Raw genomic sequence first — 27558 nt, 5'->3', positions numbered from 1 at the left:
GCTTCTCTTCTGATTGCCCCATTACTTAGCATTTTGCCCTCAAATTTCTTATTGTTATATATGGTGTTAGGGCTGTTTTTGAGAAGACCCCATGGACCCGTAGCGGTGAGGTTTGTTAACGTTTATAGTGAGTTACATAAATAGATTACCCCTTCTCTAGTGGTAGATCAAAAACTGACCTTACTTGTACACTCAAAGTTAAGTATAAAACAATTTATTGTAAAATTCAGTCTGAATTTTACAATAAATTGTTTTATACTTAACTTTGAGTGTACAAGTAAGGTCAGTTTTTGATCTACCACTAGAGAAGGGGTAATCTATTTATGTATTTGTATTGTATTTTGATAGGTAGTTAGGTATCCTATTTCGTTAACCCCTCTCACATTTATTTAATCAGCGCTCCACTTATTATATATTTTTGTGTTTATAGTGAGTTATTGTTCTCACTCATAATTCTGTCTAAGGAGATCATTTGCTTTTAGAATGGAATTGTTTACTATCTCTTTTTTTTTTATCTACTTCTATTGAAGATAACTGTAGATCTATCCATTCTAGGTGTTGTTTTAGTGAGAGACGTTTTGCGGGGGATTATATACAATACATTTTTATTTTATTTTTTTCCACTTGAGAACAAGCACAGGAAAGCAATCAAGTTTTCAGTGACGCAAATAGCTTGAAATTAGGGACATGCGGAAAGCCCTTATTTTTTTTTTTTTTACCTTAAATAGCCTAGCTGTGACTATAGCTTTGTTTCAAATGAAATATATTTGCCTAAGTTTTTGCAACTTAGTTTAGTTGATAAACCCATTGTGTTTTGAACAGTGCAAGAATTCCTTTGCTTTCCTGCTTTCAGCACCAATTATGAAATTGGTTACTAAGAGTTATAGGAACACTATAGCGTTGCGAATACAAACATGTATTTAAAGGTGTCTAACCCCCCCCCCCCCCCCACCACCACCACCACCACCACATCTGGCAAAATGCTGCACTTAGCCAAATTTAAATGCTCTCTAGGAAAGTTTAACTCTGTTATTTTTATTTACACTATTTTGCGGAAAAAAAACACAAAAAATAAGTTGATAAGCATTAAATTAAAACCATATATTGTGTGTCTTTGCTCTGCAAACTCAAGTAGCAGACACTACAGCTGAAGTCAGTGAGAGTGAGGGGGTGACCTAACAGATTCAAAAGAGAATGGAGTAGAGCCTATTGCTGATTTTACAAATATATTGGCTTCCAATAGTGCCCCCAGCCAGATGAATCATATAAAAGAGCTTATTCTGACAACTTGTGTAGGTCAGAGGACACTGGAAAACACCTGCAACACACCATAGGTACTTATTCTCCCTTGCAGTGCTTGTATCTGGTGTTCCGCTCCACCTCTTTGACTGAGATTAAAGAGATCGATGATCTCCACGAATACAATGCTTTACCATATAAAAACAGAGGGAAACGAGTGTGCATGCGCGGCAAAACACCATGCTGTGCCAATCAGAATCTCTCAGAGACCGTCTGATTGAAATAGTGACGTACTCCGTTATGGCAGAAGCACCTCTACTGGCTGTCTAGATCAGACATAGGCAACCTTCGGCACTCCTGATGTTTTGGACTATATCTCCCATGATGCGTTGCCAGCATTCTGTGTGTAAGAGCATTATGGGGGATGTAGTCCACAACATCTGGAGTGCCGAAGGTTGCCTATCCCTGGTCTAGATATTGAAACATTGTACGTGGTTGTTTAAGATTAAGCACACTGAAATTATAATAACACATTAAGTTAACTGGGTTAAGACATTCTGGTCTCAATATAATGGGATAAACTTGAAATTATTTAATGTTTTGATGTATTTTTTTAATATTTTGGAGAAAAAAAATGTAATTTGAAAAGTTTACCCAAAAAATATTAAATCCAGGCCTTTATGTCAACAACATTCAGTTATGGTTACTCTTCGATATCTGTCCATATCACTGCGTGCTGTGAACATTGTCACATTAATGTTTACACAGTGACTCATGCAGTTATTTTAAAGAATGAAGAGTTCACTAGGACACATTAGCTTTGCAGACTCCGAGGGAAATATTGGTTTGAAACACACTGCAGCCATTAAAACAATATAAGTAGCTGGACTACCCTAACTTGAATTGTTTAAACCACGCAAAATGCACATTAAGTTAAAACTGTGATTCGCCTACATACATTGAATTTGTATAACCAAATCCATAGTAGCCACAATTTCAGAGAGAAAACGGGATAGAAACTTGGTTGCAAATAATTTTGTCAACCGCTTTCAATCCGCAATGTAACAATAAATAAAGTCTTAAAAGTTCGTTAGAAAAGATCACATGAAGGCAGAACCGGAGGTGAGTGGACCTTAGAGGGGCGTGCCAGTGACCACTTCTGAATACTAAAAATATCTAATGATGCACATATATACTGTGCTTCCCAGGGAATTAAGTTGATATAGGACCCAATTAGGTTTGGATCCTTGAAAATGGTTGGTGCCTCATCTTATTTAAAGGGACTCTCAAGTGCCAGGAAAACAAACCAGTTTTCCTGGCACTAGAAAATCCTACAGTGCCCTCCTCCCATGTTGCTGAAGGGGTTAAAACCCCCTTCAGTCACTTACCTGAATCCAGCGCCTATGTCCCGCGGTGCTGGGTCAGGCTCTGTCCACGCTACTCCCCTGCTAACGTCTGCCAGCGGGGGAGACCTAATGCGAATGCGCGGCAATGGCTGCGCGCGCATTAGACCTTCCCATAGGATAGTATTATTCAATGCTTTCCTATGGGGATTCCGGCGATGCTAGAGGTCCTCATACATAGCGTGAGGACGTCCAGTGTCGTTTAAGCGACCAAAAAGTAGACCGCCACTAGAGGAGGAGAACTTAAAGGACCACTATAGTCACCCAGACCACTTCAGCTCAATGAAGTAGTCTGGGTGCCAGGTCCCCCCAGGTTTTAACCCTTCAGATGTAAACATGGCAGTTTCAGAGAATTACATTACATTGCAGGGTTAATCCAGCCTCTAGTGGCTGTCTTCCTGGCAGCCGCTAGAGGCGCTTCCCCCGACGCTCAATGTGAAAATCAAATTAAGCACGCAGAACGTCCATAGAAAAGCATTAAGAAATGCTTTCATATGGGCATTTTTAATGCGCGCGCGGCTCTGGCGTTGGAGGGGGAGGAGAGGTCACCAGCACCGAGGAAACCCGGTGTTGGATAAAGGGAAGTGGCTGAAGGGGTTTTAGCCCCAGAGGGAGGGGGGCCCTAAGGATTATATATAGTGTCAGTAAAACTGGTTTGTTTTCCTGGCATTAGTTATCCTTTAACCCTGCAAGTTAATTACTGCATTTTATAAACTCTCCTCCTCCTGCCGACGTCGGCGCCGAATGCACGGCAAGAGCCGTGCACGCGTTCAAACCGCCCATTGGAAAGCATTACTCAATGCTTTCCTATGGACGTCCAGCGTCTTCTCACTGTAATTTTCACAGTGAGAAGCGCGGAAGCGCCTCTAGCAGCTGTCAGTGAGACAGCCACTAGAGGCTGTATTAACCCCTAGTGTAAACATAGCAGTTTCTCTAAAACTATGTTTTCAGCTGTAGGGTTAAAATTAGATGGACCTGGCACCCAGAACTTCATTGAGCTGAAGTGGTCTGGGTGCCTATAGTGGTCCTTTAACCCCTTAAGGACACATGACATGTGTGACATGTCATGATTCCCTTTTATTCCAGAAGTTTGGTCCTTAAGGGATTAAGGGTGATGGGAGTTGGCACCCATACCACTCCAATGGGCAGAAGTGGTCTGGGTGCCTGTAGTGTCCCTTTAACACATTGTACTACTCTTAATAAAATCACTTTCTTTTGTTCTCTCATTGTTGGTTATTAATAAAGTTTTTACATTCATGCATTTTTTTATTCGTAATGCTATAGTGTTTCTTTAATACTATTATTACATTGGTTATTCTAAATTGTTGGGAATTCACCAGGGAAATGAAACTAATAACCGGATTTTTCCAATTTGACTATTTTTGTAGCGGTTTGGTGACTTCACATCGTTTCATGTTTTTCTGGATAACTGTTTCCTATTAAACATTAAATGTGTTAGGCATTTAATCCTGAAACGTGCAATCCGTAGCCTCTCTGCTGGAATAAATTCTTATTCATGAAATGCACACATTAGGGCAGACCGTATGATGACTTGCTGTTCACCTTATTTAGACATGCGTCCTCATGCCAACACTTGCTTATTTAAGCTGTATTTTTATCCTTGATGGGAAAGTAATGCGTACTTCGTACTTTCCTCGAACCAACTAGAAAATGCCATCAATCAATGATCTCTGGATCTCGGTAGAGTTTCTGGAAAGCCAGAGGTTGGAAAATCCTTAAACACTATGTACTGGTCCCTAAAGGATTTAAATATTCTTCTGAAATATTTGATGATCACTGGTAAAATAACTACAGAAATCTGCTGAAATTTCAACCATAATGTTTAATACATTATTTCCCCAGAATTGTAGCAAAGCATGATTTACTTAAATTAGAGACCTATTGCTAGTAATTATAGTAGTTCCAGGAAAGATCAATCCAACAAGGCTGCACTTATTATCTTTGGTGTCACTGTCTGTTCAATATTTAATAAAATATGGGCACCAGATATCATACCTCCCAAATGTCCCGATTTAATGAGGGACTGTCCCTATTTTGAGAACAAATCCCTCTATTCATCTTTTCTGATCTAATGTCCCTCTATTGGGGGAGCTCTGTATATCTGAAATTGTACTTGAACTCAGCAGTAATACTACTATCAGTAATATGTCTATGAACTACAATAAATGTGTCTAATGAAACACTAGCTAAATGCCAGTGATGATCTAGCGTTGGGAATTCAAACCTGCATTCCTTAAGCTATAATGCCCGAGCAAGTACCCAGTTAGTTTTGTCTTCCCCCTCCCCCCCTCTGTTTGTTTGCTGGGGGTGGGGAAACGTCCCTCTTTTCCAGCGCTAAGATTCCCTCAGTGTGCTGCCAACACTTCCTCCGGCGACATCATCTGGATCTCTCTGCAACAACAAATGCAATGCTTTTCATAGCGGGGCGTTAGAGACATATGTGCTTCCAAATGCTTCTTGTAGGAACGCATTAAATTCAGTCGTTTCCTATGAGCATTTGTCCCATGAGTTTTACTCCGTTCTTGCGGAAGTGCCTCTAGGAAGCGTTTCTATAAAATTGGAGTGTTTTACATTGCAGGATTTAAACTACAGGGACACGGCACCCAGGCCACTTCATTGAGATACGTTTGCTCTTTTTTAAAATCATTTTAGTTGCATAAGTTTTTGGCAAGTCCTATCTAAAATGTCTCAGAATAAGCCAAACCCTGATTGCATTCCTAAAATTCAAGTGTCATGTTTGTATTCCTAACGTTATAGTGGTCGTTTAACTCTTAATCATGGTATAGCACCACTGAAACGGCGGCAGTATTTTAGCACCATAACCAGTTCCAAAAGCCGAAGTGGTTATGGTGCCTAGAGTGTCTCTTTAAATTTCCTGGGCCAAGGCTGGTCATGGTATAAGCATTGCAAAACTGCCCCTTTAAGGAGTGAATAACACTGCAATAAACTGTACCTAGTATAAAGCATTTTATCTGTCCGTCTTAGCTGAGGTAAAGTTTAGGTTTCTGACCTTTATCTCACTCAGCAGAGGAAAATAAACTCTGTGACTCTCTCGCATTCTTTGCTATTGTCCTTTCAACAAATCCCTACTTGACATGTACTGTCAGTGGTTTTATCTGTTTATAATAGGATGTGACAACTGGCTGTATCTGTTCCCTGTAATGTTGCATTGGAGGGTTTATTGGTGGTAACTTTGTCCATCCGTGGGCTTTTTTAGGTCTTTTTTAAAGAGATAAATCCTTTCTTCCAGCTGCACACGGTCCCAGTGTGGATACAAGAAAGTAATCAACCTTGTCAGTCAGTCAAACTACATGACTAGTGTACAGAAAACCTACCGTAATTATAATTATCACACTCATGGGTTTGTTCCACGTGTGTACTGACTGCTGTATTAAACTGGAAATCAGAGCTATCTGTAGTTTGAGATACTTTCTAGGGGAATAGTGACGCTTCATGAATGCAGTTTATATTAACCCTGCCCAGACTTATTCTGGCTGTCCAATCACAGACTTCCCAATGCAGCTCAATGAGGAGTCTTTGCAAGGTAGGTGCTCTGATCAATTTCTGCCTCTTGAGTTTAGCTTCACTGAGCTAACCAAACCAGGAAGTAACAGAACTGGTTGTCTGCTTGAAAGCCAAGTGGGTGTAACCTGTATAATGGGGGGGAGCTTGACACAGAGAGATTCTGTGCGGAAATAAGAGACACCATTTAATAGGCCTATTCAGACCCTCTCAGCACACCCAGAACTTCTGTTCTGCATTGCAATATCGTTAGGGTCAGTCAACTGGAAGCTCAACACACAAGATGGACGCCACCACAAACAAAAGGCATGATGAAGGGGGCCGGATAGCTTGTGGAGGGGCATAAAAGAACAGAGTTGCAGGACAGCCTGAAGAGAGTACAGAGATGAACACAAGAAGGCTTGCATTTGGGTACATGAGAAGTGCATGGGTGTGTGCAAAAGTATGCTATGGAGAGGGAGCGACACAAGGGTCTTTCAGGAAGGACATTGTGTTCTCTTGGTGACTCTATCTTCCATCTCAATTGTGAAGTGAAAAATGTTTTGATGGTATATTCATATCGTGGAGAGGTCGATGTGTAACGTGCCTTCTTTGTTTCCCTGCAGGTGAATCCAGGTAGCAAATCTGCAGATGTGGGTATATGTATTGGAGATGTTGTGATTGCTATTGATGGGGAAGACACAGATGGCATGACTCATCTAGAAGCACAAAACAAAATTAAGGGATGTGATGATGAATTGGCTCTCACAATAAACCGGTACGTTGTTTTTTTTTTTGTTTTGTTTTTTTGTTTTTTTTACAAATGTGTGTGTGTGTGTGTGTGCATAATATAGTAAATAATTTGCACACACCAGTAAAGCCATAAGATTTGCTTTTTCCACAGTAACCTCACATTTGCAGTGCTCTTATTACTCAAAGGGATTCTGGGTGGGCATATGCAAACGAGTTTAACCCCTTAAGGACCAAACTTCTGGAATAAAAGGGAATCATGACATGTCACACATGTCATGTGTCCTTAAGGGGTTAAAAAATGAACCACATTTTTGCCTCATTTATTCCACTTTATACATAGATTCCTAGGAGTATATATCTGCTGTATACAACCGCTTTGAAACACAACTATGGAAGATCTTTGTACAGCACTACGGAATCTGATGGCGCTATATAAATAATATAATATATATAATATAAAATAATCTACTTCTATAATCTTTCACACGCAGCTATATGGGAAAATTCTATATTGTTTAGTCTGTCTCCCTGACCGCTATATATAGGAGGTTAAATACACCCTAGCAATCATATTGTCAGAAATCGACTCCCTGTGCAATGTATGGAATGCAGGATTTAACTAAACAAAACAAGTTGAGAGTGCATATAGTATGTAAGCAGAGAGAGAATTTTTTATATATATATATTTATGAACCTTTAGTGCCAGGAAAACAAGTGTTTTTTAATTTTATTTGTGTTTGTTTTTTTTCCTGGCACTATAGTGGTCCTTTAAGGTTTTCTTAAAGCACAAAAAAGTCAAAATAGTTTGTGTCACTTTAATAAATGTAGGATACATTTTCTCTGTAGAAAGAAACCTGCGTGAACGTTTAGATTTATTTGGCTGGGTGGATGATCTGTATTACTTCAAAGCATTTTTTGCTGATGACTTGAAAATGTAAAATGAATATGTGGCAATGTCATAATGCAAGGAGACTTTGATGTATGTACAAACAAGATAAGAACACTATGTACAGTACGATATGGCATGCAGAGGCCGCACATAATGTGGCACTATAAGAGCTATAAGCAATGTGCATTGCATTAGTTTACCAATCCATGCTCTAGTTGCAATATTAACTCTGTGTAATTGATTATTTATAAAATTACAATTCTAGACCAAATATGCTAATTAGCCTTTTATTGAGAACAACCATATCAGAGCCACTACGGAGAATATTGTTGACCTTTAATGGCGTCTGACAAAAATCTAATAAGAAAAGAAAATGCACACTGTGTAAAAACAAATGTGTTGTGTATTGTTTTTTTATTTTTTATTTTATTTTATTTTTATGATCATGAGTAAATTATAGCATCTATTTTACAATCCCATTGTACTCTCCAAGGATTCTTGAAATTCTTTAAAACAGACCACTCTAGCATATTATGTAACACAGCGCAAGGTCCCAATTATACTTGCTGGAAATACTCTCCTATAAAGGAGCCGTGGCCAGGCTCTATAGAATATGCATGTGGTTGATCTGCTTGGCTGCTAGCAGACTCCATGTTGAAACGCGTAGCACATGGATTTCCTCCAGAATGGAAAGTGTTTTATACAATGCTGTGTTTTATACAGTGCTGAGTGGTGTTTGGGACCCCTTCTTCTTTATTTTAAAATGTATAGTTTTCAGTCAATGTTGCCTATAATTATAATGGTTTGATGCAACTTGGAATAAGTATGAATTACATTAGGCTGGCGGGGCATCCATATACTATATAGCCTGCCCACTGTTCATTTAAATGTGAATGTTTCTGAGAAGGAGAACTGTTCTCATCTGTCAAATGTGTTTTGTTAGAATGAATTATTTACATCATATCCCCAGCGCTGTAAGATAGGTAAACAAGGCATTTAATAAGAACAAAACATGATTAGGAGCAGTAGGTGAAGGGAAGGCCATTCCCAAATTGGCTTTTATGTCTTTGTTTATACATTGTACAGCGCTATGGAATATGTGGTCGCAATACAAATCATTGTAATTAAAGGGAAATGGCCCCAGGACTCAACCCTAGTCCATATGCATATACTATATATTTATGAGCCTGCATAATACATTTTATTTATTTGTTTTTACACGTTGCACACTTTTACTTTCACACAAAAGTTAAGAACCCCCGACGTGGTGAATAAACCATTTATCCAGAACTCAGGCTCAAGAGCCAATTCTGCACCTCCATGGGCTAGTGGGGAGATTGAAAGATATGGCCTGATCAACCCATTATCAATTACTGTTCCCTAACCCTATTTAGTAGGGACAGTCCCTATTTAGGGCCCAAATCCCTCTGTGCCTCTTTTCTAAAAGCTCCATATTGTAGGTGTGTCTTAGTGTATTACAGAGCTCAACAGCAATAATGCGGTAATGTGTCTTTAAACTCACACCCCTAAAATGAAAGTGTTCCTCTTTTGTATGTTCGCAATGTTGTGAAGTGTGCTATTGTGGTCTGTGTATACCTGAAGTACATGACTTTAGTAAGAAACTAGTTTGAGAAATCATTGCAAATTCTGCACAGCTCGTGCGTATTATATGCAAAGATTTGGGTGTAATAATATGCTATCTATTATTAAAAAAGGAATGGGAAGGAAACTTCTAGAGTTCCCCTTCAAACACTGATGGCTAAACTGTTTGCAAAATCATTCCAAAGAAGAACTGTTCAAAAGGTCAACGGGTCCAGCACTAGTATAGTACTCTCAGCTAAGTCTTTAAATGTTTATAAAAGAATAAAATTAAACGTAGAACTTGTGGGAAAGAATGCGTGGAATGGGGTATTAGGAGTTGGCTAAACTCTCCGAGAAATAATGACCAATGAAGAGTCAAAGTATTCTTTTATAGCCAACCGTGATCAAGGCCATTTATTGAATAGGTTTTATTTCCCATGTCAGAGTAGAAATATTATCGGAGACATGTGGACGTTCTTAAGGTCTGATGTTGGATGTACCGTATAAAGGGCTTTATTCTGTGCTGGTTTGTACACACACAAAACTATGTGATCTACTCATGTTTGCTTGTTAACATATGAGATCTAAAGGGCTATATACTGGACACCCTTTGGCTGATCAGGAGACCATGGTGATCTACAGAGATTCTTATCAGAGATGATGAAGGTTGGGGTTGCACCAAGTGTTCTATGTATTGCTCATGTTTGTACATTACTGAAATATATTTCTGTAACCAAGAAAACTTTTTGGTTTGTGTTTATTTAAATCTATATCTCTTGTGAATGATTCCCCCTTAAACACTTTCACTTGGAAGTCATAAACCCTACTGTTTCCCTTGTTTTAGAAGGTTGGTTCACCAATTACAGAGGTGGAACCATATCCTATCCATTGTTCTACACTGGAAATTGCCCTCCTTTTTTTTTTTTTTTTTTTAAATTCTTTATTTTGGTGTGCATAGAAATTACAAACTTGCCGTAACTGCCACAACAGCAGGTGTCGGCGGTTCTGGGATATCAAACATAAGTTACAACTGCACAATTTTTATCTTTAACATACAAGCTTGGTTTCAGGCAAAGTAGTAGCTATGTCAGTGAACAAACAATTTGCAGCGTAGAAGAGTAGACAAGAAACTGACATTAAAATGAAACGATTGCATATATGTACAAGCTCTGGTGTCTGACATAATATTTGCTCTAATTCTTGCCTGCGTCACGTCCTAGGCCCTGAGTCTTGCTATGAGGGTATGTCAAGTAAAGGCATGAATAAAACAAGAGGTAATGCAAGGTAAACTGTGGTACAATAGCTTAAGTATATTGCATGCTCATAAAGTACAAGTAAAATGGTGACCCTCAGAGGATATTAGCTACACATAAGTGAGTTTAATCTAGCATAAGGCAGCATGCAGGTATATAATAATCTGCTCTTAAAATGGAGAGAGCACGTTGCTTAATGGGAAGCAGATGATGGTTCTGCACTCATGAACAAAGTTAGGTGTGTAAAGATTAAGTGCTCGGAGGCTTGGACTAATCTTGCATGCGTATTTTTAAGCAAGAGTATGGTCGGAGCATGCAATAAAATTTCCGCTGACTTTCTAAGCACTTGCCCAATGAACGCTATGATACTGTGAAGAAACATGAGATTACAATACGATCTACAATATGAGATAAAGGTCATGTGTATAGGACATGTTAAGCATGTGTAAATTAGTGCTTATTTATTTAAGAGACATCTACGTTACGACACAAAAAGTCTCCTTGAGTCCCCCAAGTACAAGTCCCAGTTCCCTGGTGATCTGCATGGTGAGATATGTGTCTCCGGGATCTCGGGTTCGTGCCGTGGCTCAGGTTGCTGTCTGGCAGGTTCACCCGATGCCTTGTACTGGCTGGGGCCTTCTCTGCTGCAAGCGCTCTTGTTGCCTCGTTGTGGTGCCACCTATCGATGGGTGCTGGTGGGGTGCCCTCCTTTTTTGGGTTAGATGTGGTTTGTTTGTTTTTTGGGTTTTTTTTCAGCTCGTTTGAGCAGGGTCTTTAATCACCTGTCACTCCATTTTGCCAATATTTCTCATCACTTCATTTTACCTGTGGAGATGTTTATTTGACCAACTCTGACCATTGCTGTCTTGTTGAACTTGTGATACTGAGCTCATTTCTCCCCCTTATAATTTTTATATTTATTTCAGGGTTGATTCTAAAATATGGTCGCCTCTTGTATCAGACGGAGGAAAAACAAATCCTTACAAGATGAATCTGGCCTCTAATCCTCAGGTAAAAATAAACTGCTTAGACTACATTTAGTGTCTCTTAAATATGTTTCTATTCATTTATATATATATATATATATATATATATATATATATATATAAATAAATAATATATTCCCTTTAAAGTAGACACGTGTTCTTTTAAAGCAATGTATTTTTTTTATTTTATTTTTTTAAATGTTCACTTAATTTTGCAAGTCTGATAAAGGTTTGTTGCACAGAGTTTCTAGTTTTTAAATTAATGCCCAAAATGTAGATCAGTTCTTTAACTTTAATCAGTTTGCAGTGAGCTAATGCCATAATTTGTGGGTTAAATTGACATGCATCACTTTGACAACTGTCTCATTCAAAAGCTTTGCTGAGACCGTTGCCTTACTCTGTAGGCAGATAAAAGCGGGTAAATATTACTTTTCTTTGTCCATGTTTACCTGCTTCTTATTGCTTTTGCTTTCCACACTCCCTCCAGGGGAGGGACACAGATCTACCCAATCAGTGTCCTATCCCTAGGAATGCTGGACAGTGCATTGGGTATGCCTGACAGATTTACACATGTCCAGTTGGAAGAGCTCTTCACCTTGCAACACCCTGATAGGGGGAGAGAGAGGGAGTCTGATCAGTGTGATCTTGCAAAGCAGGCTCCGGTGTCGGGTTTCTCTCTCTTGCTGCTGCATAATAATGCACTATTTCTGCCATTAGTTTATTGGTCTGAAATTGAAATGGGTGGATAAGAGGGAGGAGAGGGTGGAATGAAGAAAGTCCCCTAGCTGAGAAGCGTGCCCAGTAATGCAATCTGACCATGTTAATAGTAACTTTGGTTTGTATATTTGTTTAAAAGTATCTGCTGGTTTAAGAATAATCGTCAAATGATGCATGTCTCTTTAATGTAGGCCCAGCTCACTGGAACCAGCAGTTTGAATGAGATCATAAAATCTTTGAGTTTACACAGAATAAATATTAACCAAGTCTTAGGGGGAATTAAATGCATAGTAGTCGAGACATGCCCTAGATGATATATAATATTTGTACAATGATTGATGATCCACTCAGCATAGATCACTCTGTTTTGTAGAATGAAATAAACACAGCTGCTTGCGCCACACTGCTTCCCGTGTGTTCCGATTCTTCAAGATATACTGTTTACACAATACACAGCTGTCAGCAGAGACCAGTCCGCACGCTCTCGTTCACTGGCTAAAGAATAGCTTTATTTATATGGGCTAATACTGCATGTACGTAATGTATGCTTCCTTAATCAGAATAGCAGGAAGTCCTCACCCCAGCATGGCTTCTGTGCGTTCCGTTCTCCTCTTTATACAAAGGGGATAAGTTGCTCAGTATATATATAGAAAGGAATCTTAAAAAATTCTCATCCCAGCAACTATATATCCACCTCCCCTTGCTGCATTGAAATACATATCTAGATCACATCTCTGCTACTGACAGGAGTTGATTCATTTAAAGGACCACTATAGTGCCAGGAAAACATACTCGTTTTCCTGGCTCTATAGGGTCTCTAGGTCCCCCCACCCTCAGGGCCCCCCTCCCGCCGGGCTCTAGGGGGTGGAAGGGGTTAAATTTACCTCTTTTTCCAGCACCGAGCGGGGGACTCTCCTCCTCCTCTCCTCCTCATAGTCATCGGCTGAATGCGCATGCGCGGCACGAGCCGCGCGCGCATTCAGCCAGTCCATAGGAAAGCATTCAGCCAGTCCATAGGAAAGCATTTTTAATGCTTTCCTATGGACGCTGGCGTCTTCTGACTGTGAAAATCACAGTGAGAAGCGCGGAAGCGCCTCTAGGGGCTGTCAATGAGACAGCCACTAGAGTCTGGATTAACCCTATTATAAACATAGCAGTTTCTCTGAAACTGCTATGTTTACAGAAGAAAGGGTTACCCCTAGCTGCACCTGGCACCCAGACCACTTCATTAAGCTGAAGTGGTCTGGGTGCCTATAGTGGTCCTTTAATAGATGTGAACCCAGCAAATCTGGCCATATAATCAAGCTTTTTTTTTGTCTACCTCACCTTCAAGATAGCCAGGTGTAAAAAAAGTTGATATTAATTTCCCATTTTTAATTCACAAATCTGTAACCTTTGGTATATTGACTCAAACATTGCAGCCTCTTGTAATTTATAGTGCATGGGAGGTTAAATCTATGGCTCATAGCGTGAGAGCCTACACATGGTTTTGATTAGGAGATGACGTGTAAACCGCTATTTTTGTCCTCTAATTCATCATTCTCTTTCTTGTGTTGATTTGTTGAGTAACACAATACAGTTATTTACCCAAGTGAGAATTGTTAGGAATTCAAAGTTTAAATTCAGTTTGAATTCAAAGTGGCTAAACTGGAAGCAGAGCTGACCGGGAGAATTTTTACAGTTTGACTGCCTTGACCTTAATTTTGAAATTCATTTTGAGGTCTTGCCAATTCTCATTTCAGTGAATAAATCTTATCCAGGGTTATCCACTAAACTCTGAATTGAAATCTGGAAACATTCTGCATCTTGGCGATGGTTGCAGCTTGGTAACGTTTGTCTCAATTTTGCCATTTAGATTTTCAACTTGTTACAATTTTTAGTGGCTAACTTTGAATAGAATATGATACAATATATTACTTTTTTTTTTTTTTGTACTGATTGTGATGCCTCAGATTTAGCTATTACTCTTAGGTATAGAGTTCCTCATGTTTAGATTTAAAGGGACACTGTAGTCACAAGAACAACTACAGCTTAATGTAGTTGTTCTGGTGAGTACCGTATATTCATTCCCTTCAGGCATTTTCATGTAAACACTGTCTTTTCAGAGAAAAAGCAGTGTTTACATTGCCCTCTAGGGACACTCCTTAGATGGCCACTGGAGGTGCTTCCTGGGGCAGTGCTGCACAGTAGACCGCACTGCCTTTAAGCATCTCCACAGTCTGCATGGAGATGCTGAAATGTTCACATTGAGCTACATTGATTTAATGCATCTCTAGGAGGAGGTGCTGATTGGCCAAACAGAGTTTATCCCCACCCCTTTTTTTGGTTTCAGCCAATCAAATGCTTTCCCTATGGCTAAAAATCGGAAGTTCTGATGTCACCAAGGAGGCGGATCAGGGCGGGGACAGCGCCAGAAGACCCGCGCAGTGCTGGAAATAAGGCTTTAATCCCTTCTTAGGGGAGCACAAGCCATCTAAATTATGGTTAACGCTATAGGGTCAGGAATACATGTTTGGCAGTTTTTGTGTGAGAAGAACTGTGTTTGCAAGTGCCTGCACTCTATTGCTTCTCCTTTATGCTGAAATGTTTTACTCTTTTACCCCATGTAATTTCCGTGTTCAGTAATGACTCCCACATTAGTATTTAGCCCCTTAAGGACACATGACATGTCATGATTCCCTCTTATTCCAGAAGTTTGGTCCTTAAGGGGTTAAAGGCATACTGTCTTTCACTCCTTCGCTCCCCCCCCCAAAAAAAAAAATTGGGACCAACTCATATTGATGTTGGTAGCCAATATTGTGGCAAGCTGTGCCTTCTATTGCACAAAGGCACCTTCCCCCTAAGTAGCCTGACTGACCAATATACTGCTGATCGTGGTTGTTTTTTAGCAGCCAGCTGCTTCTCCAAGCAGCTGCTTAATGTAAAATTAAAAAAGCAAAAGAGAAAAACACACACTATCTATCTTCCTGCCCACTGTTGAGATCTGGAACTTTGGCCCCCACAGCCCTCCAGCTCCCGCAATGTCTATGGCACACACACACACTCACTGACACTGACACACACACACACACACTCACTGACACACACACACACTCACTGACACACACACACACTCACTGACACTGACACACACACTCACTGACACACACACTCACTGACACACACACTCACTGACACACACACTCACTGACACACACACTCACTGACACACACACTCACTGACACACACACTCACTGACACTGACACACACACTCACTGACACACACACACACACACACACACACACTCACTGACACACACACACACACACACACACACTCACTGACACACACACACACACACACTCACTGACACACACACACACTCACTGACACACACACACACACTCACTGACACACACACACACTCAGTGACACACACACACACTCAGTGACACACACACTCACTGACACACTCACTGACACACACACACTCACTGACACACACACTCACTGACACACACACACTCACTGACACACACACACTCACTGACACACACACACTCACTGACACACACACACTCACTGACACACACACACTCACTGACACACACACACTCACTGACACACACACACTCACTGACACACACACACTCACTGACACACACACACTCACTGACACACACACACTCACTGACACAAATACAGAGAAATAGAAAACACATTTTTAGCCACCTTCTTGTTAGTGATAAAGCACAACCAAATTTGGCAGTGCTGTACAATAGGTGGACTAACAGCTGCAGTAAGATACGTTAGACATTCTGTAATAGAAGGTGCTGAGGGCCCTGCTCAAACAACCTTACATTGACCCTGGGAAACTCTACTGGCTGCACAGGTAGTTTTAGTCTTTCAATGCAGGACAGACCCCAGGAGCACAAAGATGAAACAGTCCTGGCAAATTTGATACTGTTGGCAGCTATGTGTTTGGGTACTTTACAGGGAATTTATTATGGATTTGCAGACGTTGGGCTACATGTAGCTGAGTTGGAGACTGTTTTCCCCTCAGTTAATTTACCACAACGGTCTATATAATAAACACTGGCGTGCAAAGTCACTATATAATTCTTGTGTATTTTAAATCCGAGCGGATTTCTTACTAAAAAGAAGAACAATTCTCTTTTGAACAAGCATGATCTTTGAGTAGGTCACATTGTTTCGATGGCAGTAAGTGTTTTGTTCTTGTTGTTCTGTTTCCGGAGAGACGTGATGCAATTGCATCAGAGCAGGGTGTGTTTATTACAAGCCTTAGGTGTGATAAGGTTCGATACCAGCAACAATATAACAGACCTATTGTTTAACGTTGCCAGCGTGACTTCATCCACTTGGAATTTTCAGCACTTTCTTTTTTTTCTTCGTTTGAATAGATGGTTAAAATAATGTTTTTTTTTTTTTTTTTTTTTTTTTTTTATTGAATATTTACTGGCCAGAAGGCATGGGTTGATCTCGGCATATTTTTAAAGAAAAACACAAGCTAGCAAGTAGCACTTTTGGAGAAATTAAAAAAACAAACTTACATGTATTTAAAATTGCTCTAAATACATACATATGTAAATTAGTCAAAATATATTTATTTATTAGACCCACAAAGTATAGACATAATTCGTACTCTTGTATAATAAAATGGTAATCTGTTAATTGCTGGACTTTCTAGTGTGTCCATTTTGTATCTATATTTATTTTTGAGATAGACTGTTTGGTTTTTGTGATGCTGCACTGCATGGGTTATGGCTGGTTGTCACTTCACGCCTGCATGTTAGACACACGTCTGATTTTCCTTCTGGTCCCCTTGCATGCAGGAAGTTAAACAGATAGGAAGTGCACACAACCGAAGTGCTATGCCGTTCACTGCTGGCTCCGCTTCAAGCGCCCCCAAAGTGATCACTGCCCAGTACAACAACCCAGCCGGCCTCTATTCCTCCGACAACATCCAGAGCTTCAATAGCACCTTGGAGAATAAATCGTCCCCTTCGGCCCAAGTACCAAGCAAAGCGTAAGTATCAGAGTTCCATTTCACTGCAATGATTGGCTGCTTCTGTGGACTATGATTCCATAGTATTGTAGGATGCAAATGGAATGCTGTTGGGTCAAAAATGTTTCACAGGTCTATCATCCACCCATTCAGATGTTTGAGGAACTTGTCTGAGTATGTTCCGATTGTTACCAAAGCTGACTATAATGCGTAACTAGAGTCTGTTCATAACATGTGCAATGCCAAACGACTACACATTACTGTATTGGAGGTATTAATTAATCTCTGTCCCACCATATTTTAATGTTTATTGGAAACGGTTTGCAAATGCCGAAAATGTACAGACCTTATACTAACCTTCTGTTGGCAGTGTCCATTGTGATCATTTCCATTTATTTACGTTGTTTATCTTCTTTTCTCTCCTAACATGTGTTCTACAGATCGTCTGACGGAATAACTTACAATGTATTTTTTCATTTGCCAGAGACCTGTCAGATTTCAGCGTGCTTTCAGTATGACTTACCAGCCACTAAAATCGCCAACAGGCTCCCTCAGGTGCTCGCACATTCAATTGGCTACAAATAGCGTTTAGTCTCCAGCGATGGTCTGTCATAAATTTAAGACCTTCTAAAGTTACAAAGTTTCTAATATAACGTGCAAAAAAAGGTGGAGTACACGGTATATGCAAATTGCTAGCAAATGTATAGCTTTCTTCTACTTGCGTTCTCTAAAATATTCAATTGTAGAAGATTTATCCCTGTTCTGTTTTTCTTTTGTGTTTAAAAGGACTCTCTAGACCCTATAACCACTACAGCATGATGTATTTGTTCTGGGGTCTACAGTCAGTCCCTGCATGCATTTTAATGTAAACACTATCTTTTCAGGGAAAAGTCAGTGTTTACATTACTGCCTAGGAACACCTCCAGTGGCAGTCACTCAGACAGCCACTAGAGGTGCTTCCTGGGTCAGTGCATGGAGACTCTGAACGTTCCTCATAGATACTTTGAGGAGATGAAGGGCACGGCACAGTGTTTTGCCATTCATGCGCAACAGCCTCCTAATCCTTTCTTATGGGAAAGCATTGGATTGGCTCATATCCTCTTTAAATTTGAGGGGGGAAATTTTAGTTTTCTCTCATTTTCCAGTAAGTCTCATTTCAATGTGTCCATCCTGGTAAGATATTTTTAAAAATTATTATAATAGTCTCAACTACTGACAAAATCCCATTAAACCAAATTAGGTTAAAACATGGCGATATTGGGAGACATTGACATAGGGTGCAGACATATATGGCGATGATATGTGACTAAATCTCATTTTACCTGAAATATGTGTTACATACAGCTGATACATCTACAGTTCGTTTTATATGGAATGGGCTGATTGCCACATGCGTTACCCATTCCTCTAAACTCCTGCTAGGTCAGGACAATGAGTCGAATGCAGTGTATATGAACATACATAAAACTAGTACATTTTGAAAGCCCACAATGCACTGTAGGATTGGTAATAATGCATAATGGCAGAACATTTTTCCAGGTAAAACAGGTGCTTTTTTGGGCACCATGGTATGTTTACAGGCATCCTACTGGTTTCCATGGTGATTGTACCTTATTTAGCAAGTTACTTCAGAGTGTGTCCTGTGTTTGCACAAATTCATGAAATTTTAGGATTGCAAGACATACATGCTTAAACCTTTCTACTGGCAAGAAAACCCATTGAGCTATACATTTGCTAGCTGTATGTATAGAGTACAATTGTACTGAACCGAACGGAATCCTGTCATTTAAAAAATAAAAAATAAATTGTTGGGGTGGGGGGAGGGGGGTTAGATGTATTTTTAATTTATTTATTTTTCTAGTCAAAACAGCACTTTCTCGTCTGTTTTATCAGTGTATATATAAACATAATATTGCATAATTGTTCAGGTTTATTCACTCCACTGAATTATAGTGGAATTTAAAAAAATAAATAAAATGACAATTTCAATCAAAAATAAGCACAGCATGATTTTTATTTAATTTATTTCTTAAGATAATGGTTTTAATTTATAATGAATTATAATACTTAGAAATTATAGACTAAAGCGAGTAAAACAGGGTAGGATTTTTAACCCCTTAAGGACACATGACGTGTGTGACACGTCATGATTCCCTTTTATTCCAGAAGTTTGGTCCTTAAGGGGTTAAACAAACTAACAAAAACAGATTTTTTTTTTTTTTAGTGTCCAAGGGTTTCATGTAATTAACATTTCCCTTTCCCTCTCTCCCTGTTGCTTATGTCTCTTACAAACTCCTATTAACTTCTCCTAACTCGTACTGGACTATAGCCCTTTGTCGCCCTCTGCCATGTTACAAGCTCCCCTCTCTTCGGTCTATAACCCTCTTCAGTCCCGTATCTCCTCTTCTTCACTCTTGCAACGGAGGCACAGCACCTCCTCTATCCCAACTCAAGTACGCGTGGCTCCTGGAGAATTAAAACAAGCAGCCCAGATTTGTCCCAGCAGCCCGGTGGAAGTGGACATCCCTGGACTAAAAGTCATGCACGTCCAATTTAACTCCCCCTTACAGCTCTATTCACAGGAAAATATAATGGACACTTTGCAAGGGCAGATCTCTTCCATTAACCCATCTTATATCAGGTAACATCGCCTGTGCCTGCGTGGATTCAGCACAGTGCATGCAGTGTATAGTCAGCACCACGTGTGGATGAAGTGGCCGTCCCACCTTAATTTCCTGCTTTTATTCTCATTCCGTCCGCTATTCATGATAAATGAAGGCACTGCTTTTTAATCTAAACTCACTCTTGGTTTGTATTGCATCTTGCACGGAATGCACTAACATTAAGAATTATTCATTACTTTATATCTGTGATGGATCACTTACGGAACACCAGCTATTGACCACCACTGCTGGAGTGGTAAAATTGAGCCACCATTTGTGAATATGGCCGTATATATGGAATGATAAAGTAAAGGGACACTATATAATCATTTCATATGATTGAATTGGTTATAGTGTCTGGAGTCCCCTAATGTTTGGTCAGTAATATTTAAACATTTTTGAGCAGTTTAACACTAAACAAGGATCCCAGGCCACTTGTAGCCCAACACCCACTGGAGGTATGACTAGGGCAGAAATTACACACTTCTGAAATTGCACATTGCTGCTTAAGCTAATAATTCCTCTGTAGGCCAAGCCGTACAGAGGGATGAACTGCTGTGGACACCCATTTAAAATTAAAACCATCAAAATGGTTTCACTACACTGAATGGAAGAATGGTGCCAGGGGACTCCAGACACTATAACCACTTCAATTAGATTAAACCCTTAGTTACAGGACCTAAAGTACTCCTTTAAGATCTGTGAAACTGCAATGTTATAAATGTTTAGCAAATATTGGTGATTGGCAGTCCCTTTCACATAATTACTCTGCTCAACTTTTTTTTTTTAATAGACTAATTATTGTAAGCTAGTTGTATCAGTATTACATTTACTTTTCCCATTATAGTAGGAGTTAAACGGTACCTGTCATGACAAAGGCAACTTAATTCATACATTGTGCTAATTAGTTCAGCCTGTGCTGATAAGCACAAAGATAAGGAGGCTGTGCTCAACATATCTGTTGTCAGGGAAACCCTCCTCCCTGTGACTCTTCTGCTTGATTTCAGCCTAAGGGAAAACACAATACCTGCAAGTGGAAGGAGAGGGGGAGGGGTAGGCTCTGTGTGAGAGATGTAGCAGCCCACATAGGAGAGAAACAGACTAACTTATTGAAGCATCTGTGAACAGGCAATCTAACTAACAATGGAGAGAGACAGAGCACAAATAAATTTTATTTAAACAAAGCCAACCTGTTATGGGAAGCACGTCTTTGCTTCCCGAACAGGGGTATACAGGAGAGGTCTGTCTTAAAGTACAACACACCTACTGAAAACATGATTAATGCTCTAAACAAGAGACAGGGGGAATAGAAAGAAATTCAGAGAATAAACACTTGCACAACATAACATAAGTCAAGCTACGTACTTAACACTGATATTATGCATATTTTTTTTTTTATTGGCAGGTAAGTGAACTTCATTCAAACCCGTATTTGTATATAACCATGATGTATATTACGTTATGATTTTGACAGCAACTAGAAGCAGGTTAATCCTGCAAATATAGCATTGCCTGTACTGCAGAATAGCAATGTTTTCGGCTGCAGGGATAAACTAAGTGACATGGAACCCAGACCACGGCATTGAGATGAGATAAAGTAGTCCTGGTGCCTATAGTGTTCCTTGGTGTTTATTGGTGTAAATTTTTTAAGGTTGAGTTCAAAGTGAATTTCACATTTAAGGTCAAAAGATCCAAATATGAAAAAACGATTTTGCATAGAGAATTTTTCTAATTCAGCCTAAATATTGAAATTCACTTTGAATTCCTGGCAATTTGGACCCTGTTTGTAAAATATGAAAAAATGTTGGGGAACTCTTACGGAGCTAAAATTTTTATTAATGTTACTATTGGTGCCATTAATGTATACCAAGAAAATCTCATTAACATCAATAAAAATGTTTGAATCAAGGACACAGAATTGCTGAAACGAAATGTATCCTGATGCCTTAAAAAGATCTGTAAATGGAGTTCTAGAATGAATCCTCTAGGTTTTGATCACGGTAAAAACATAAAACCTTGTGTAATCAGGGCAACCATTTATTCTTGCATCATTGAATATTCACCAGTATGAGCGAAAACATTTCTTTGTACGGAAACGAGGCCTAGAAAAAAATTTGGTCCCCTGTATAAACATTGAGTGACTGTACTAGTTCATATTCGGGGCTTTGTAGACGAAAATAAAGATGAAGAAAGCTGGCCGGAACATACAGGAAAAACCTGAGCGAATGAGTGGAAATAGCTAAACACTTTCCCATAAAACACATTGTATTAATCCCACTGCATTACATAGATTACATTGGTTACCTTGACCTAGGCCAATCTGAGGTCATTTATAAACCTGAACTGCATGGAACAATGATGGTTTTGTGTCCTGTGTTTAATATGAAGTCTTATAATGTGATTTAAAGTCCTTGATTTCTAAAACTCTATGCACACCTTCCATTTGTTACATACAGCGTGGAGCGACCACCACCAACAACAACTACTCGAGCCATTGACAAAGACTCTGAAGTCTACAAGATGCTACAGGAAAATCAAGAGTCCGATGAGCCTCCGAGACAGTCTGCTTCATTTCTAGTTCTCCAGGAAATTTTAGAGACAGACGAAAAAGGCAAGTGATGTCCATTTATACAGTCTTGTGTGGTTAATGGAAACTGGGTATATTTTAAGATTTGAGGAAAGACTTCTAAAAAATGTGTGTGAGAATCAGTAATCATTAACTGTTCCAAATATATTGGATTGTGACGGTTCCCTCAACACACAGCAAATTATTAAACTAATGAAATAAAATAAGAAATACAGAGTTTTCATAACTACCTTTTTATCACAGAAATATTTCAAATTGCATAAATCTTTTACAGTCTTACAAACGCAAAACTTGTCAGACTAAGCTACTGCACATGTGGAAAAAATCTAATGTATTTGTTATGGAGGCCTTAAAAGAACACAAAGATGTATTCCTCACCCTATAATGTTAAAAACACCATCTAGCCCCACTGATGCCCCCCTCCCACTAAATATGGTAAAATCTTACCTTTATTCCAGTCTGCTGGTTCTGGCTCTGCCCCTGATCTGCCTGCTTGGCTGACATCATCAGAAGTGGTGATCAAAGCCAATCATAGGAAACACCTCTGGTAGCCACCTGAGTGGCCAGTAGAGGTATTGCTAGGTTGTAATGTAAACACAGCCTTTTTTTCTAAAAAAAAAAAAAAAAAAAAAAAAAAAAGTTTACCCTCAAAATGCCTGAAGGGAATGACCAGAACAAATACAATAAGCTGTAGTTCTGATGACTATAATGTCCCTCTGAGAAATCAGCACTTAACTAGGGAACTCCCCCACTGGCTGTCATTCAAACAGCCAGGGAGGATTCCTTCCAACTTCCGTTAGCTCCCCTGAGCTAATGGAAGTGGCAGCTATGCTCTACTTGAGAGTGCCTGCCTCTCCCCCCTCACAGACCTCAGACCAGCTCCTCGGTTGCAGATGAGCAAGCGTGCATACAAGCAGGGCTGGCGCGTCCATAATTCGGCTCAGGCAGCCACCATAAGGCACCAGCGGAGGGGGACGCAAAAATCCGAATCCCCTGCCTCTGGCACTGGCTCAGCCTCTGGCTGGGGACTTGGATTTTTAAACTCACCTGTCTCTCCCTGCAGCCAGTGGAGTCGGTCGGCCTCTCCTGATGTCAGGAGGAGGGGGGGTGATTTCCACAGCTCTTCTCCCAGGACCGCAGGGGGAATCTAGGAGAAGAGCAGAGTAAGTCATGCCCCCTCCTCCTGACATCATCAGGAGAGGCCGGCCGACTCCACTGACTACTGTATGCTGGCTGCTCCTGGCTCCTGCCCACCCCTCACTGACCTAAGGTAAGACTCAGGGAGGGGGGAAATACACTTGCTCAGCCCCTGTCCCCCCCCCATCTCGCTCAGCCCCTGCCCCCCCCCCCATCTCGCTCAGCCCCTGTCCCCCCCCATCTCGCTCAGCCCCTGTCCCCCCCCCTCACGCTCAGCCCCTGTCCCCCCCCTCTCGCTCGGCCCCTGTCCCCCCCCTCTCGCTCGGCCCCTGTCCCCCCCCTCTCGCTCGGCCCCTGTCCCCCCCCTCTCGCTCGGCCCCTGTCCCCCCCCTCTCGCTCGGCCCCTGTCCCCCCCCTCTCGCTCGGCCCCTGTCCCCCCCCTCTCGCTCGGCCCCTGTCCCCCCCCTCTCGCTCGGCCCCTGTCCCCCCCCTCTCGCTCAGCCCCTGTCCCCCCCCTCTCGCTCGGCCCCTGTCCCCCCCTCTCGCTCGGCCCCTGTCCGAGCGAGAGGGTAATACATAAATTGTATTACATGTTAATAGGGTACCTGGAAATCACCAATGTGCTCTACTTATTGCAGAAATAAATATTTGATTGGAATATGTAATCTCGTGCACATGCACAACTGTAGAAAGCCAGGATTGACCGATCTCTCGGCCAGTTTCCAGTTAAAGTGATAAACTTAAAAGGATTAGACGTCTGCGTAAAATCTTCAAAATTGAGAACTGATTTTATTCATAATGCAGATGATCCATAAAAAAAAAATTGGGTGTAAAATCCACCCTGCATCACCGTAAATATGAAAATGGAAACCCTGCAAATAGATTTTGAGATTGTTCTAAGTGCATATCTCTTGCTTTTATACACACAAGGCTGGAAGCAAAGAATTTTGGCAGATGTTATTTCCCAAGGTTGTGTAAATTTTATTCTGTTTTGGAAAAAGAAACGGGACGTTATGTTGCAATCATAAATCTGCCTGCTAAAAACCCACAATACTCAATAAGAATTGTAAGAATTTGATATAAACATAATTCTTTAATTAGTGCTATAATTGAAGACTTTTTTTCTTTCCGGTGTCTAAATGACTCAATTTAATAAAGGAAGTAATTCACGTGGGAGTGTAGTGAACAACACTGTTGAAATTTGGCTTCTCATTGACCATTGTTGATAAATTTCCAATTCCGGTGCTGTAAATTGATTCGGTTGTGGATATTAATTATTATCCAAACTAATGTTACAGAATTGGTTGGATCGACCGAATCCTGACCGCATATGGCTTTAGTAAATCTGAGACTGGCCAATGCGGTTGAAATTTAGTCATTTTTCCCAGAGTTTGTCCATTTGAAAGACATACAGGGTTATATTAAGTAAGGTGAGAATTCAAAGTGAATTTAAGGCCAGAGTAGCAAACTAGAAGCATAGCTGAGAATGTTTTCAGTTTGGCAATTTTAACCTAGAATTCACAGATTTTACTATTATCACGACGTAAAGTCATGATTTTATTAACGACACGGAGGCGAGTATTATGCTGCACTCTTTCTTTATTTCCCTCAGCAGCAAAGAATTTTTTTTCAAACCTAACCAGTATAGAACATTAGAGTCTGAGAGTAGTATCTCCTTAGCAACAGGAACAGCCAATCAGGTTCCTCTCTCCAGCATAAAAGGTTCTGTCAACCAATCCTATTCCTCTTTATTTGCGATCCCGAATAACGATAACCATCCAACCGAAAATTGGTCCGATCACAAAGGTAATATCCGTAAAGATATGTAGATTAGCCTGTAAAAGAGGAGAAATATGGTAATATTCTAGTATGAAACTGAGTGTATGCATGAATCACCTGTCATTGTGGATATGGTTTAATTATTTCAAGCTATCGTGAATAAGTATTAAGTATTGAGAAACATATTCGGAGGGAAAAACTCCATGACATCAGGACTTACCGTGAGCCAACTTACCCTTAATCTGTGCCTTGTGGATAAGATCAGGTAATGCCATACATAGCATGAAGAGGAAAAATCCATAAATCAGGACTTACCTGAGATCAACTTACCCATATTCCCTCCTTCTTCGGGCTGGGCGGGAGGGATAATACTCGCCTCCGTGTCGTTAATAAAATCATGACTTTACGTCATGATAATAGTAAAATCTGTGAATTTTATTAAGACACGGAGGCTCCTATTATGCTGGTTTAAAGCTGGGAGACTACCGTTCCCGCAAAGTGTTGAATGGGTTTAAAATAAAAATCACGAAAGGTGGATTCTGATGACCAATCGGCCGCTTTCATAATGTCTTCAAGTCGACAACCAATCGAAGAGGCTTTGGAAGCCATCGCTCCCCGGACAGAGTGAGGTGAGAATGACGTGTCAATGCCCGCTAAGGACATAATCCATTGTAATAAGCGTTTAACTCGCAAGTTGGAATAAACTTGGAATTAATAATAACATTTATAACTAAAAATAATAACTTAAAAACTGAGTGTAAAGTCAGAGTCCACACTCCTTGCTTTCGGCAATTCAATAATATTTATTAAGAGAGGCTAATTAAACAAATAAACAATACATATACATTTGAAATAGGTTAGTATATATTGCTACTAAAAACTAATCATTGACTCAATGGAAAGTAGGCTAAATTAACATAACAAAACAGGCATAGACACGTGATACAGTTACCACTCCATCAATCAGCAGCTCAGAGTAAGAGAGAGAGAGTGAGCTATTCACAGGGCTTTTAAACAGGTTAGCCCCTCCTTCTGCTGGACACACCTCCCTTAGTCAATCCCTTAGGATGTAACAGAACCAGAGTGCCTCCTGTGGGAAGGGGGATTGCATTGGAAGGGAATGGAGGAGGAGTTTATCAACAACCCAACTGATTTTGCCTGTTGAAAGGCCATGTGCTTCACAGAAGACTCCATTATTGCCTAAGGGTAGAATGGGAGCTTGAATCCCTGTATTAGAACACAATAACAATTCATTGGCATACAGTTTGGCTGTTAATCACATCCCCCCACTTATTACATCCATTTAACCCAGCGAGCTAGGGTAGGAGTAGATACTGGAAGGTGTGGTTTTCGGAATTAAACGAAGAGTTCGTGTTTCGTTATGTCTCGTAGTGCGGAGGTGCGAGATTCGTAGGTTTGTAAGCATTTGACCGGGCATAAGAGCGGCCTGTCCGGAAACGCTGGGAATGACACTGTCTTTGATGACGACTTTGTTCTTCGGGAAATATCGAAATTGACCCCTTCAAGGGTGTAGGAACATGCGGTGAGGTCCAGAGCTCTGACATCGGAGACCCTCTTGCAGGATATGAGGCAAAGTAGCATAACCAGTTCAGCAGACAGCTGTTTCAGGGATAGAACTGCATTGTCTGGCCATGATTCTAGGAAAGTGAGAATGATGGAGACGTCCCACAATACCGAATATCGTGGCACCGGGGGATGTGCAAATTTTATGCCACGTAAGAGTCTACATCTCATCGGTTGGCGTCCAATCGGGATTCCATCTAAACCTTGGTGTGTAGCCGAAATGGCCGATCGGTGCAGGTTCACTGTGCTTTGCCATCTTCAAACAGTGAGGTCAGGAATTGAAGGATCGAGGTTAAATGAGCCGATATGGGATCCAAATCTCCTTCCAGGCACCAATCACGCCATCTGATCCATGAAGACTTATAAGACTGTCTCGTGCCGGGTGCCCATGCGCCCTCGAGAAGGTGGATTGCCCAAGGTCCCCTGAAATCAGTCACACTGTGAGATGTAGAAGGCC

The 27558-nt window shown here is 40.5% G+C and overlaps 1 protein-coding gene across 3 annotated transcripts in view; it reads left to right on the top strand.

The window, feature by feature from the left end:
• The window catches only part of PDLIM1 (PDZ and LIM domain 1), a 45763-nt gene that overhangs the window by 8184 nt on the left and 10021 nt on the right, over window positions 1-27558 (top strand). The window contains exons 2-6 of one of the 3 annotated variants that reach the window (XM_063434214.1): window positions 6791-6942; window positions 11567-11651; window positions 17836-17906; window positions 19681-19992; window positions 22471-22625. In XM_063434214.1, coding sequence (XP_063290284.1) covers window positions 6791-6942; window positions 11567-11651; window positions 17836-17906; window positions 19681-19992; window positions 22471-22625 — 775 coding nt within the window. Of the gene's footprint in view, window positions 1-6790; window positions 6943-11566; window positions 11652-17178; window positions 17373-17835; window positions 17907-19680; window positions 19993-22470; window positions 22626-27558 lie in introns of all 3 variants that reach the window. The other 2 variants (XM_063434216.1, XM_063434215.1) reach the window with 2 other exon arrangements.

The sequence above is a fragment of the Pelobates fuscus genome, chromosome 10, assembly GCF_036172605.1.
Source record: "Pelobates fuscus isolate aPelFus1 chromosome 10, aPelFus1.pri, whole genome shotgun sequence".
Lineage (NCBI taxonomy): Eukaryota > Metazoa > Chordata > Amphibia > Anura > Pelobatidae > Pelobates > Pelobates fuscus.
The sequence above is the reverse complement of the archived record's forward strand: the minus strand, read 5'-3'. Positions and strand labels throughout refer to the sequence as shown.